At 43.3% G+C, this 13,917-nt stretch overlaps 1 gene segment (V, D, J or C); it reads right to left on the minus strand.

Moving 5' to 3' along the window:
* Positions 1 to 10,989: 10,989 nt before the first annotated feature.
* Positions 10,990 to 13,247, minus strand: LOC112408476 (T-cell receptor beta chain V region PHDS203-like). The segment is given in 3 exon segments: positions 10,990 to 11,025; positions 12,497 to 12,993; positions 13,120 to 13,247. Coding segments are annotated over 3 exon segments (582 nt in total).
* Positions 13,248 to 13,917: the final 670 nt, after the last annotated feature.

A 13,917-nucleotide genomic window follows, 5' to 3' on the forward strand; every position in this document is an offset into this window, starting at 1 on the left:
TCATGCCCCACCCCCTGCCCAACCTCCAGGAACCAGGAAGTACAATCCCATTGTGTGCCAGGGAGGTGGGCCCCCCAGAACATTCTCTCATGATCCATATTCTGTATACATTCTATCACCACTTTCTCTCCCATTCTTTTGAACAGCTAGCTTGGAGTCTGGGTTACTTTTGCATGCCTGAGGCCTGTGAAAGAGGGATGGAGGAGGTGAAAAAAGAGGCCACCAGGAAGCCTGATGAGGGGGAAATCTTATATCCAGGGTCTAGAAATAATAGGACAGGGGTTTGCCACCAACTCTCTGGACTCACCTACTCCCAGGAAGCAAATGGCACGGAGGAGCCTGATTCCCATGGCAGGTTCGAGGCAAGAATGGGTCCTCTCTCAGGCCCAGGCTATATAGGCAGATTGGCTATGACATCACTGTCCCACCCACACTCATGATCCCTCAGCCACCCTCTAGATTCTAGAGAGTTTGGAGGTGCTAAAGTGAAAGCCAGCCCTTTGCTTCATGGGAGTGTTTGTGTGTGTGTGTGTGTAGAAAAAAGTTAACATAGTCTGTCTGATCTGTAGAAGGACCTGCTTACAAGGTAGGCCCTTGCCTTAATCTGGGAACTTGGATTTCGGGAGTGTTGCACCGTTTGGTAACTGGTGAGTGTGGTTCATTTCACCTAGAGTGCTTGCACAAACAACGTAGTTTATGCTGAACACTGCTTTGAGTCTGGAATTTGGTATGCGCCAGGCAGGCAGTGCCTATGTGATGAGCTGTTATTAGTTTGCTAGGGCTGCCGTAATCATGTCCCATAGAATGGGTGACTTAAACAACAGAAATTTATTTTCTCATTATTCTAGAAGCTAGAAGTTCAAGGTGTTGGCAGGGTTAGTTTCTAATGAGGCCTCTCTCTTTGGATGAGAGAGGTGACTGTCTCCTCCTCCTGTCTTCACATTGTCTTCCCTCGGTGCGTGTGTCTGTGTCCTAATTTTCTCTTCTTATAAGGACACCAGTCATATTGGGAAAGGGCCCATCCCAATGAGCTCATTTAACATGAATTACGGCTTTAAAGACCTTATCTCCAAATATAGTCACATTCTGAGGTACTGAGGGCTAGGACTTCATCATAGGAATTTTCAGGAGACACAGTTCAGTCTATAATACCAGCCTCCCAAAATATCTGGGATGCTGAGTCTCTAACAGGCTTCTCTGGGCAGAAACATTGCACACGGGTTGCTGTATTTTCATTGCTGGGATGAAAGTGTGCAGCTTCCTGGGATGCAGAGGGCATATGGATGTCTCACATGGATTCCTCCGAACTCTGCCTGTGTCTTCTTTTTCTTTTTTTCTTTATATTAATTAATTAATTTTTGGCTGCCTTGGGTCTTCATTGCTGTGCGCGGGCTTTCTCTAGTTGCGGCGAGCGGGGGCTACTCTTCTTTGTGGCGCGCAGGCTTCTCATTGTGGCGGCTTCATCTTGTTGTGGCTCACGGGCTCTAGGCGCGTGGGCTCAGTAGTTGTGGCGCACGGGCTTAGTTGCTCCGCGGCATGTGGGATCTTCCTAGACCAGGGCTCGAACCCATGTCCCCTGCATTGCCAGGCGGATTCTTAACCACTGCGCCACCAGGGAAGTCCCGCCTGTGTCTTCTTCCTCTTATGCTCTAGCTGAGTATCCTTACAAGGTCTGTGTAATAATCTTAGCCAAGAGCACAACCATGTGCTGAGTCCCATGTGTCCTCTTGTGAGTCTCTGAAGGTGAATCTCCAAAGTGGGGATTTTTTTTTTTTCCTGATTAGGAAAAAATACTTTACTGTTTCTCTCTCTCAACATATATTTCCTTCACAGCACGTTTAGTTCTTCATACAATATTATTTAATAACGGTAATTATTATAAGGAGTGTATTGGTTTCAAATTTTGGACCTAGACTGCCTGGGTTTCAAACCTAGTGTCTTCTTCCTCTTATGCTCTAGCTGAGTATCCTTACAAGGTCTGTGTAATAATCTTAGCCAAGAGCACAACCATGTGCTGAGTCCCATGTGTCCTCTTGTGAGTCTCTGAAGGTGAATCTCCAAAGTGGGGATTTTTTTTTTTTCCTGATTAGGAAAAAATACTTTACTGTTTCTCTCTCTCAACATACAGTTCCTTCACAGCACGTTTAGTTCTTCATACAATATTATTTAATAACGGTAATTATTATAAGGAGTGTATTGGTTTCAAATTTTGGACCTAGACTGCCTGGGTTTCAAACCTGGTTCTTTGACTTATTTGTAGCCTGCAGGCAAATTCTGGGCCTCAGCATCCTTATATGTAAAATGGGACTAATAAAAATACCAACCTCCCAGGGTTACGGTAAGAAAGCAACAAGTTGATACATCGAAATTGGTTATAACCATGCATGTCTCAATAAATGTAGCCATTAAAAGCATTGACTGTTATCCCTACTACCATTATCTGCTGAAAACTAATTTTGTCTCAGACACTACATTAAAATTCTTCACTGATAAAGGATTTCTTTTACTCAGCAGCCTTATGTAAATCTTTGTTTAGATTGACATTCCAAAATATTTCTGCAGGAATTGTTTTCAATGAAATCTAATCTATAAAACTAAAACTACACTTAATATTCCTTCTTTAGCCTCCATGGATATTAAACTTTCATTCATTACCAAATATCCTACATCATCTCTATTGTTTTTTTCTCTAAGCTGCATGATATTTTTGTAACAGTCACCTTACACAAATGCATCAGGCTCTGCTTACCTGCTAGGAAGGAAAAGCTACAAACTCCAGGGAAATTCTAACACTAGCCATCAATTTCTTTCCCTGGATTACTGATGAAATCTCTTAACCAGAAGTGGTCAGAAAGAAGTATGTCTGACTTTGTGTTCCGATTCAAGTTCTATCTTCCTGTTAACGCTGCTCGTTGCTTTTGAAATGATTGGTTTTAGCATTTAGGAGATTTTTTTCAGGCTGCTAATAGCTCCCAGCTGTCCCCAGGACATCTGTGCATCCAGGTTGGCATCTTGCATTGCAGAGTATTGTAACAGAGAAGAACAAACCTGACTCCATATTGGATCTATTCCTTTACCACTAATCTTTGTGCTCTGTTGCCTGTGCTTAGTCACGGTGACTCTGCACCTTTGTAGAGAAAGTTGCCTATAGCCTGAAATATACATGAGAGTCCATTTGTCAAGGCTCTGCCTCCCAGGCTTGACCTTTAAAGGTATAACAGTTTTCATTCACATAGAGATACAAAGTTGCAGAACAGAGAATAACATTTATCTTGTTGGAGGTTTACAGGAACACTGTGACCCCGCTGAGTTGGACAACAGCAAGAGCAAAGGATTATGGCATCCCTGCTGGGGCCTGGCCAGTATCAAGAAGTCTGCAACAACGAGCAATATCCCCTCCCCGTTTGGTATAAAAGAAGCCTGAGTTTTAACTTGGGTAAGACGGTTCCACCCATCTTCTTGGCCTGCTGGCTTTCCAAATAAAGTCACTATTCTTTGCCCCAACACTTTTTCTCTTGATTTATTGGCCTGTTGTGTGGTGAGCAGTGCGAGCTTGGACTCAGTAACAATAGGAGAAATGTGTATATAATTTTGGTAGTATTAAGGAATTAGAAATAATTTTGTTAGGTAAGGTAATATTATGGTAAGATAAGAAAATGTCATTTTTTTAGAGCTTACTAAAATCTGCAGTAAAATATTACAATGTCTGGAAATTGCACCAAAATACATCAACTGAAAATGCTGGGAATAGAAGAAGGAAGGGTGGCAAAATGTTAATTATTGAATCTGGGTAATAGGACTCATTTTATTATTCTCTCTGCTTTTGCGATAGAAATTTTCCTAATAAAAAACTTGAAAATAGTATACCAAGAGAAACATGGAAAGTACAAATTATTTTTATGCAATGTTTACCACAACATTAACTTATATTAATGTCAAAATGTCAAGATTACAAAAGGACAGACTGGGGAGCATTCCAGATTAAAGAGTAAAGGGACATAAAAACTAAGCACAAGACGTAATTGTGGATTGGACCATGGACCAGAATCTTTCCCCCTTTTTGCTATAAAGGACATTATTTGGACAATTGCCAAATATAAATAAAGTAAAACATACTGACGGTACAAAAATAATCAATTACAAGTTGTTCTGCTTTTATTATCACCACGTGCCAGAAATTCTAAACAACTTTGGTGATAAATGACCCCTTATGTGCTTTGTCCTTCTGTGACTGGTTTTTTTCACTTAGTATGTCAGACCCTGAGCAGCAGAAAGAAAAATGTTTACAGGGGCTGCAGGGAGCAGGGAATGGGGAGTTGCTGTTCTACAGGAGTACGTTTTCAGTTGTGCAAGATAATTAAGTTCTAGAAATGTGTTGTACAACATTGTGCCTGTAGTCCACAAATACCACATTGTACACAAAGAAATTTGTTAAAAGAGATCTCGTGTTAAGTGTCATCACCAAAAAACCCCCAAAACCAAAAAAAACCCAACCCAAATAATAGTGACAACAAAAAACAACTCACCAGGTGATTTTGGTGCATGTCCAGAACACTCATGACAAAAGGGTCAGATGCGGACGCCACCATGAGGATTGTATGTCCCAAAGCTTTATTTGCCGTTACTCTTCTTCCCTCATCTTTTAAAATTTTCCAATGGCATATAAATTGTTGAAAAATTGCCTGTGTACAACACAAATCAATTATAATCATACAATGGCTTCTATTTTTTTTTTTTTTTTGCAGTACATGGGCCTCTCACTGTTGTGGCCTCTCCCGTTGCGGAGCACAGGCTCCGGACGCGCAGGCGCAGCGGCCATGGCTCACGGGCCCAGCCGCTCCACGGCACGTGGGATCCTCCCAGACCGGGGCACGAACCCGCGTCCCCCGCATCGGCAGGCGGACTCTCAACCACTGCGCCACCAGGGAAGCCCGACTTATACAGTTTTTTGCAATTATATAAAATCATAAAGATTCAGATTAAATTCCTTACATTTGACACTACTGTTAAGATCTAATATCTAATCCAACAGCCAAAACCTTGCTATACACAAGAATATTGACCCAGTTACTCAACACAGAAACCCTTTGAACATGTTTTACTGCATTATTTACTTATACAAAGGGTTTCAACGCAATACATCATTCTTATTTCTATTAGAATGTGTTTTCCTTTTTATTTTTTTTACAAGACAGTGAAATCTGTAAATATGCAATGTAATCAACATGTTTAAATGAAAGGCATTAGGCTAAGATTAAAATTCTTCCCTGGCGCATAGAGGTAAAATAAGAATTTTTCTTCATTAAAAAAGAAAAAAAGGGCTTCCCTGGTGGCGCAGTGGTTATTGGTCTAAGCGAGAAACGATTTCCATGTTTATATATGTATATTTTGTATAAACACACACATATGTATATGTGTGTGTGCGCGCACGCATATAATTTCTCTCTTAACAAGCACTGTTTCTCCACAGAAGTTGATCTGGAGAATTCCTAGTTATGCAGCTTCCGCAGTCACACCCTGGCTGTTTTAAGAGTTAAGTTCCTTGAAGTTTGGGATCATTTATGCTCCTTTCAGGCACAGTTTCTGCCCCAGCCCCTCAGTACTATATATTTCTCTATTTAAACATTAAATTAAAATATGCCTAATTTTTGTCAAGATGAAGAAACAAACTTGTCACTTCTGTCATACTCTATGCGCAATTTAAGATTATGTTTAAAATTTTAAACAGTGAGACAATATTTATTATGAAGTGTAAGATTGTTGTTTGATAAATACCAGTTTGGGTTCATACATGAGCTATTTCATTGAATCTGAGTAAGATTTTTAACACTGAAATGCATTAATACATTCTTATTTTGTAATTGTTGATTTTTTTAAATCTAAAGAACAAATCAAGTATATGCTGATTTTTAGTGATTATTACATGACTGTTAATGAAAATAACATTGTCGTATGGGGAGGGGGGAGGGTGATGCTAAAATATTATTTGCTCTGGCAGACAAAATAGACTAGATAACGCCATGGCGGGAGGGAAAGGATTCTGGGCCTTTCTCTTACTTGTTATGAAGGAGAGAAATTCCAAACTGAAAGACACTCAGGAAAAAATTACCTTCACAGCGTCCCTTTGTCACAAGCTCTTTCCTGTCTTCAAGGCAGTAGTTTGGTGGCAGAGGGTCAACGTGCCTGCGCTAAGCCCAGTGACCCCAGCAGCTCATGTGAAGGGCCTCTCCCCAGGAGAACTCCCCTCCTACCCCTGGTCACCACGCCTCCTCTCTGGGGCTGGAGATGACTGGATTCGAAGACTAGAAAATTCTATGCCTGAGCCTGGGATGGTGAGGCTTTCACTGAAATGGGTAAGTCTAGAGAAGAAATGGGCGGCATGAAAAGCTTATCTCTTAGAGACTTTACTCATTGGCCTTGTTATCTAAGCTGCTTATATAAAGGGCTCTTGGCTGGAAAGAGAGATAAAGGACATCTTCTGATTAGAATTCTGGAAGGCATCATAGAGTCCTTGCATTGATACTTATTGAACTCTGGCTACATGCCAGGCACTGGGAGTACAGCTATGGACCACAGAGGCACAGAGGTCCACGCCTCACAGAGCTTCCGTTCAATTCATCAACCCTTATATCACACACAATGGGGAGATTTACATCAAACAAGAACTTACTTCACTAAGACTATTGCAAAACTACGATGCGTAAAAGGCGTGTTGTGTTCAGGAAATGACCAGAGACCTCCTGGGGAACCTGGGAAGTGGTCATGGGATCCAGAGAAGTGCATGAGTTTGCAGGTTGACCTAGTGGAGGAAACGTGATGGGCAATTGGAGGTTACCTTGGTAGACAGGTGATGAAATGCACTTATCAAATAACCCCGTATAAGGCGTTGAGTCCTGAAGAAGTGAAATCCAAGGGCCAAGGCCTGAAGTTGGAAAGGCAGTTTGTTTGGAAATGGAGTAGAACAGGACACTCAAATGCTGTTTTGGAAGAGGGTGGGGAGAGGGGAACAGGGAAATGCAATGGGCTGGACAGCCTGGGCGGCCATGGGGAGAGTTCTTGAAGACCAAGTGTGTCAGCTAGAAAGATGCGCTCTGCAGCAGGTGGTGTGAGGGGAGCTGGATTGATGTCAGGTGACTTCAGTAAAGGGCCTGGGTGGAGGGAGCCTATTGAAACAGCAGAAGAGAAGAAAGGAAAAGAGGATGGTGACAGCTCACCCACAGGTGCTGTCCTTTGTGTGACTTGCGGATGGACTCCTACTGATTGGGGCCCTGGAGCTCGAAATGTCTCCCCGGTGGGGGTGGAGAAAGGCTTCTGTGAGCTTCTGCAGGCGGTAGCTTCCCCTGGTAGGGGCAAGGCCCAGGAAAGCCGAGCCACCTTCCTGCTGTGACAACCTTTCTGTGCAGAGAGGAAGTGGCTGTGCAGGGCTGTGGGTTAACCGCTGGCAGAAGTGTCTGAGAAGGGCTGGACGTCTTCAGGTTGGGAGAAATGCTCAGCCTTATTTTACTTCTTTTTTTTTTTTTTGCGGTACGCGGGCCTCTCACTGTTGTGGCCTCTCCCGCCGCGGAGCACAGGCTCCGGAGGCGCAGGCTCAGCGGCCATGGCTCACAGGTCCAGACGCTCCACGGCATGTGGGATCTTCCCGGACCGGGGCACGAACCCGTGTCCCCTGCATCAGCAGGCGGACTCTCTACCACTGCGCCACCAGGGAAGCCCTCGGCCTTATTTTAAAAGACACATATCTCTTAGAGACTCTCATTGTTGGTACTCCTTGCACCAAGTGAGCAGTAGATTAGTTCTAGCCCCATTCCTGGCTCTCATCTGGATCATTACATATAAGTCACAGTACATATTTTTGTCACACCACCATCACCATCTTTCCTGACCCTGAAACCTGATAAGCTGGGATTTTCCTGGCATCAGCATCCATGGACATTGTGGATAAAGAAAGATGGTACCTGGAGAGAGAGCTCAGGAGAGGGCTGATGTACAACCACCAGAGACAGGCTTCATGTAAGGGTCTGGCAAACCAAGCTCAAGGACATTCTACCTGTGCTCACGAACCACCTACTCCAAGAAGACAAAGAGCTACGCTGCAGAGAAGGCCCAGTGCTTATGGAAGGTGAGTTCATGGCAGGGTGTCTGTGTTAGCTCTGGCATTAGTGAAAAAAGACCTGGGTACTAGGGAATCAGTCTGTGATATCTTGTCTGCCAGTCGCCCCTTCTGAAGACCAGAAGGCATGCCCATTTTCTCCATTACACTGAATGAGATTCTCACGTACAGCTGGTCAACTTGGATTCAAAAGCAGCTGGTGGCCTCTGTCTGCGCAGGTTTATAGTGGTGTATTCTTATCTTTTGTCTTTTCTTAAATTTCTTAAATCTCTACACACACTATTATTTCAGCATCACAAATTTCCATTAATGTATGGTGGTTGAATTTTCTAATTATTTCCATAGTCTGGATCCTTAGGATGACTCTTCATCATCCCTACTGTCTCCCTAAACTCCTCCTCAAAATTGCTTTTGCCAATTTACCCAAATCTGCAAGTTTACTTTCATCCCACTGACTCTCCTGTTACGAAGATTTCCATCTTCAGTGATTTCCCCTTAGTGAGGGGCTTGCCAAAGTTCCCCTCGCCCTGAGCGCACACTGGGGGTACCTGTCCCTCTGCAGTTCGATAATTAGGTCAATTGTTAGGACTACGACGTAGAAGAAGGGAAATGACTGTAAAGCCCACACCCCTTTTCTCTTTCTTTCTTCAGATCCACACCAGCATTCTGCCCATCCATTTTGCTGTGCACCATTTGTGCTCTCTTTTTACCATCCTTTTATTTAGTCCAAACACTGAGATGCCTTTGTTCCCCCAGCTTAACCCAGGTCTATAATATGCTTTCTATTTAATACTTTCATCTTTTATTCTTATAAATTTCCTTTCACTTTTTCTACGTGTTTCTAAGAACATATCTCACGTCTATTTCCTGCACTTGAGGAACTTGTTGGTAATCCCAGACAAAGAAACTGGGAGAAAACTGTGGCTTTTCCATCTGAGAGTAGAGAGACCTGGATTCTGGATGTCTAGGGAAAACCTAACATTTCATATGTGTGCGTGTGTCCATGTAACTGTGGGTCATTCTATGTATGTGTATATTCCTCTTTTTAATTTATTTTTTTGCATGCAATTTGGGTATATTTAGTTTTAAGCATTTTGCTTTTTTTCTCAAATATGAAGTACATCAAAACTCAGTTATATACAGGAACCAGTTTTTAAGGATTGCTGTGAAACTGTGCTCCCTGACTCTTCTTCAAAACTCCTTGGTTAGTCACATGAAAAACTGGATGAATTGGTTTTCATCAAGACTGGCACAGGGATTAAATTTGTAGAATGTGGTGAATTGAGTGTGAAGTACCAGTGGAGATTTCAAGTGACATTACCATGTAGAAAGTTGCATAAATTGGGCTGAAGCTCAGATTAGATATCTGACTAGAATACTGAATTTGATGTTATTAGAACAGAGAGTTTCATTAAAGTGATGAACTTGAATGATGTTGCTCAGGGAAAGTGTATAAAGTAATAAGAAGAGGGAAAAGGATGGAATACTGGAGAAAACCATTTTTAATGGAAGAATATAGAAATGGTTGTCTACCAAGGACATTGACAATGAGTGAACCAAAAATTAAGATGGAAACAAATCATGAACAGTGTTCTTAGTCTGTTTGGCTGCTATAACAAAATACTACAGACTGGGTAGCTTATAAACAACAGAAACTATTTCCCACAGTTCTGGATGTTGGAAGTCTGAGATCAGGATGCCTGCATTATTGGTGGGGGCTCTTTTCTGGTTGTAGACTTCTTGTTGTAACCTCACTTGGTGGAAGGGGCTATGGAGCTCACTGGGATCTCTTTTATAAGGGCACTAATTGCATTCATGAGAGCTCCACCCTTATAACCTAATCATCACCCAAAGGCCCAACCTCCTAATATCATCACATCTGCAATTAGAATTTCAACATAAATTTGTTGGTGGTGGGGGGCATAAATATCCAGGCCATAGCATGTTTTAACTCTAAAAATTCACCAAATTTTGTAGATATTTCTTTAGCATGTGTGAAATTGACTGAGGTAGAAGTTAGGCACTGGAAAAAGATTCCATAAGGAAGACTGAGACTGGATTCCTCTTATAGAGAGCAATTTAAAACCAGAACTCTCCTGGTCCTAGGAAACAAAGAGCAGAGTAACCTGGTGCCTAGGGCAGGTCTAAGTCAAGAATAAGGGTATCCCAGCTCTAAGCTCTGAAATAACGGAGGGAACTAGGTTTGTGGATTCTTCAAAAGTATGAAGGAGTCTGTCGGCATCATTGTCTCAGAGGCTCTCATGGGATGGGAGTCACCTGTGATGACTTCCAGGAACTAAGAATAAGTTATTGGATGTAGACTCTATTTCACAGGGAACAGTCTTGGTCTTATAACCTCCACTGACATATTTGATTGAATTAGTATAATTCTATTTATATTGAGAATATGATAAAAGGTATAATGGAAACCCAGCTTGGACCTAAGGAGCAGCAACTTTTGTAGTTCAGAAATGTCTGGGTAAGTATTTCAAAAAGGAGAGGATGGTCCCCTGGAAGTCTCTGTGTATGACAGCATGCGATCCTCCCAGGAGAGAGCTCACCTTGAAGTAAGGGTGGGGATGGGGGCGTGGCAGGGTAGACTGACCCAGTAATACAACCATAGTTCTTGGAAAGATGAGCAGATTCTAAGCTCAGCTGGGTTTTTATTGCCAGAATTTGTGTCTTGGATGAGGTCCTCTGCATTCCCTTGTTCCACAGGTTATAATTACTATTTTAGTGGTTGGTAAGGAATGTATGTAATTGAATGAACCTTTACGCTAAAATCTCAGTAAGACATTGGGGATCAAGACACAGACCTGCAGTCTTGCCCCTCTAACACCAGCAAGGAAAAGGTTGAGCCTAAGTCTTCCTCTTGTACTTCATCGATAGAGGTGCCACTCCGCAGGGAACTGTACCTGGGAGTGATGACGGAACTCACTGGGAGCAATGATAGGGTCTGCTGCATTGCATAGCTTGGCAGCTGGAATGGTACAGAGTAGAAGCACCTGCCATGGCTGGCAGGTATTTTAGGGCCCAACAGAAAAAGAAAAGAATCCCATGGATACAGTGGTACCTGAGAGAGGCAACATCCTTGTCAGGATGACATATAGCACAGAGTAAACAGGGGCTGGAGTAGAGGAAGAATAAAACTCTACTAGAGTACATGATTTATCTTGTTTACATACCCATGTGAAAACCCCTGGCATCCCCCCAGAGTATGTGTGGGAGAGGACTTTGCGGGGAACTTAGACCCTGCACTAGTAGGAGGGGTATTGGGAAGCTGATCTAAGAGAAGACTGATTCCTTCATTCACTTAACACGACTCTCTTCAAGCACTCTGGTAAATATGGAGATTAAAAAAAGTAACCAGTATAGGCACGGTCCCTGCTCTCATTAACTTCAACACTTATTCACATAAATTTTAAATAGCAAACAATCAAGTGTCCCTGAGGACAGAAGCTCAGGCTGTCTTAAGAGCACATAGCAGAAGAACTAACCCAGTCAGGGGTTCGAGGAAATCTTCCTGGAGGAAGTGACTTCTGAATTGGTATGCGGAGAAATCATCAGTTAGGGATCTGGCTAGAGAGGGAGAGGAAGAGTGCTCTAGGGAGAGTAAACATCATTGGTGAAGACCCAGGAGTGCGTCATTGTAGGATATATTTGGGGACCTGAGGGAGGTGGACTCTGTCTGCTAGAATGGAAAGCAGTTGTGGTAACTGAAGGAAAGAGGACACTCCCGTTAGGAAGGTAGACAGGTGCAAAGACTGCATCTTGGAGGGTGTTGAGAGGCTTGTGAAGTACCACAAACTCGAGACTTTAGCTAAGTTAATGAGAAACACTGATGGGTTTTAAGCTCCGGAGTGGTTTGTGGGTGGGGGCAGGTAGCAAACTGGAAGGTGGTTAAGGAATCCAGGTGAGCGACAGCATTTTCTGGGTCACAGTGTTGTCAGTGAGGTTAAATTAGTAAAATTTGCAAGGAATTTAATACTGAGAGGTCTTCAGGGGATGGATGGATTGGGTGTGGAAGGAGAGAATCTGAGAAATGTTGAGGACGATTCCTACATCTTTGGCTTGGGCATTTGGGTGGATGGCAGACCATTTGCAGAGATGAGAAAAATGGGAGATATCAGATTTAGTAAACAAGTCAGATGTGCTACTCGTCCAGGTGACAAAACCTCCAGGAAGAGGACCTGGAAGGTGGGATGAAATTTTGTTGAGTGATTGGATTGAAAATGAAATCTTCAGTTTGGGCAACGATGACGCTCAGTAAGGAGAAAGGATTGCAGTGTGTGTAAAATTCCTTTTCTAGGAATTTACCTTTACTCATGGTGCTAGACTTAACACAGATAGCTTGTCCTGCCTGCACTTTGAAAAGCTCATTGTTACCAGAAGTAAGAGGAGGACACATTGCAGGGGGGCTGCCTTGCTCCGAGTCCACAGAGTTGGAGAGTCAGGGAAGGACTCCTGTGGGCACTGATGGCGGGGGAAGTTTGTCTTCTTGGTTGGGTGGGGCCTCTGGAGGGAGGAGCCTCCCTGCTCTTGTGGCTGCCCTTTTTGTGCAGAGAGCAGCTGACTGTGCCGTGCTGTGGATAAACTGCTGGCACAGAGGTATAAAGAGGTCTGGTTGGTGCTGGCCGATGCCAGGGTCAGGGGGAAATCTGGCTTCTCTTCTCGAGAGACAATGTATCCATCAGGGACATCTCCCTTTTCAAGCAACTCAACATTTGTTGAAAAATAGATCAGCTTTAGACCCAGCCCTGGGTCTTGTCGATACCAGTACATAGCATCGTGTTGCATATTCTGAGAACAAGTCAATGTCACCCTCTTTCCCGTCTCTGTGATCTGGTGTCTCGGGCTCTGGGTCACATCGGCTTCCAGGGCGCCTGTAGGGGAAGGAGACAGAACTAGAGACAGCTGAGGAGTCGCCTTGCGCTGCAGCTTCTAGGAAAGGGCTTGAGCTAAGAACTGAAAGCTATGGCCAAGGCATGCCCATGAGTTCTAGGACTCACCTGCTCCCAGGAGACAAAGCAGGACACAGCCCAGGAGCCGGGGGCCCATGGCAGCATCACTCTGCCAGCCCTGGGGGCCCTAGCTGGTTTCTGTGATGTCTCTCTCTCTCTCTGCAGCTACTCGATCCTCATTTTCAGGGGAGAAGCCACTCCCCTTTCCTTAGAGGGCTGAAGGGTAACACAGGTGATCAGTCGTGGCCAATGGGGGCTGGCAAGGCTTGTGATCACTGTCATTTTCCTTGCCCTCCTTTGAGGCTGCTGGTTTCTATGCATTTGACAATGTCTTCTTATTAGCACACTCTTGTCAAAGTTGAAAAATAGTTCTGTATTTTGGATCTTTATGATGAAAATTGGTATATTTGATTATCACTTAGAAATGCGAGAACATGAAACTCATGCTATCATCAAAACAACACTTTTTTTAACTTTAGAAGTCCTCATTTCTACTCTGTAGAAAAAAAATCCAAGTATATTCATATCTTTGTCTATCCACGGATGTATTTTTTTAGCCACTACCTTTTAAAAGAGTCTCATGTGTAAAAACTTAGCTAGATCCACATCATGGGTTATTTTATTAGCCTGTATCCAGTTCATGAACCTAGACTCAGGGCTGTTCTCCTTAGCAGATTAAATTTAGTAGCGGGTGTGAGTAGCTGCTTTCCTCAAGGCTGGTGTTGGATGTATCCTTCTTCCTTCTCTTCTCTCTCCTCTTAAAGGGGCTGTGAAAGGCAGAGGAGAGGTCTGCTTTCTTCAATAACCTCTTATTTTGACCAGCCAACTCAGTTTCTTTGCTGATTG

The sequence above is a fragment of the Neophocaena asiaeorientalis genome, unplaced genomic scaffold, assembly GCF_003031525.2.
Source record: "Neophocaena asiaeorientalis asiaeorientalis breed wild unplaced genomic scaffold, Neophocaena_asiaeorientalis_V1.1 scaffold206, whole genome shotgun sequence".
Classification (NCBI taxonomy): Eukaryota; Metazoa; Chordata; class Mammalia; order Artiodactyla; family Phocoenidae; genus Neophocaena; species Neophocaena asiaeorientalis.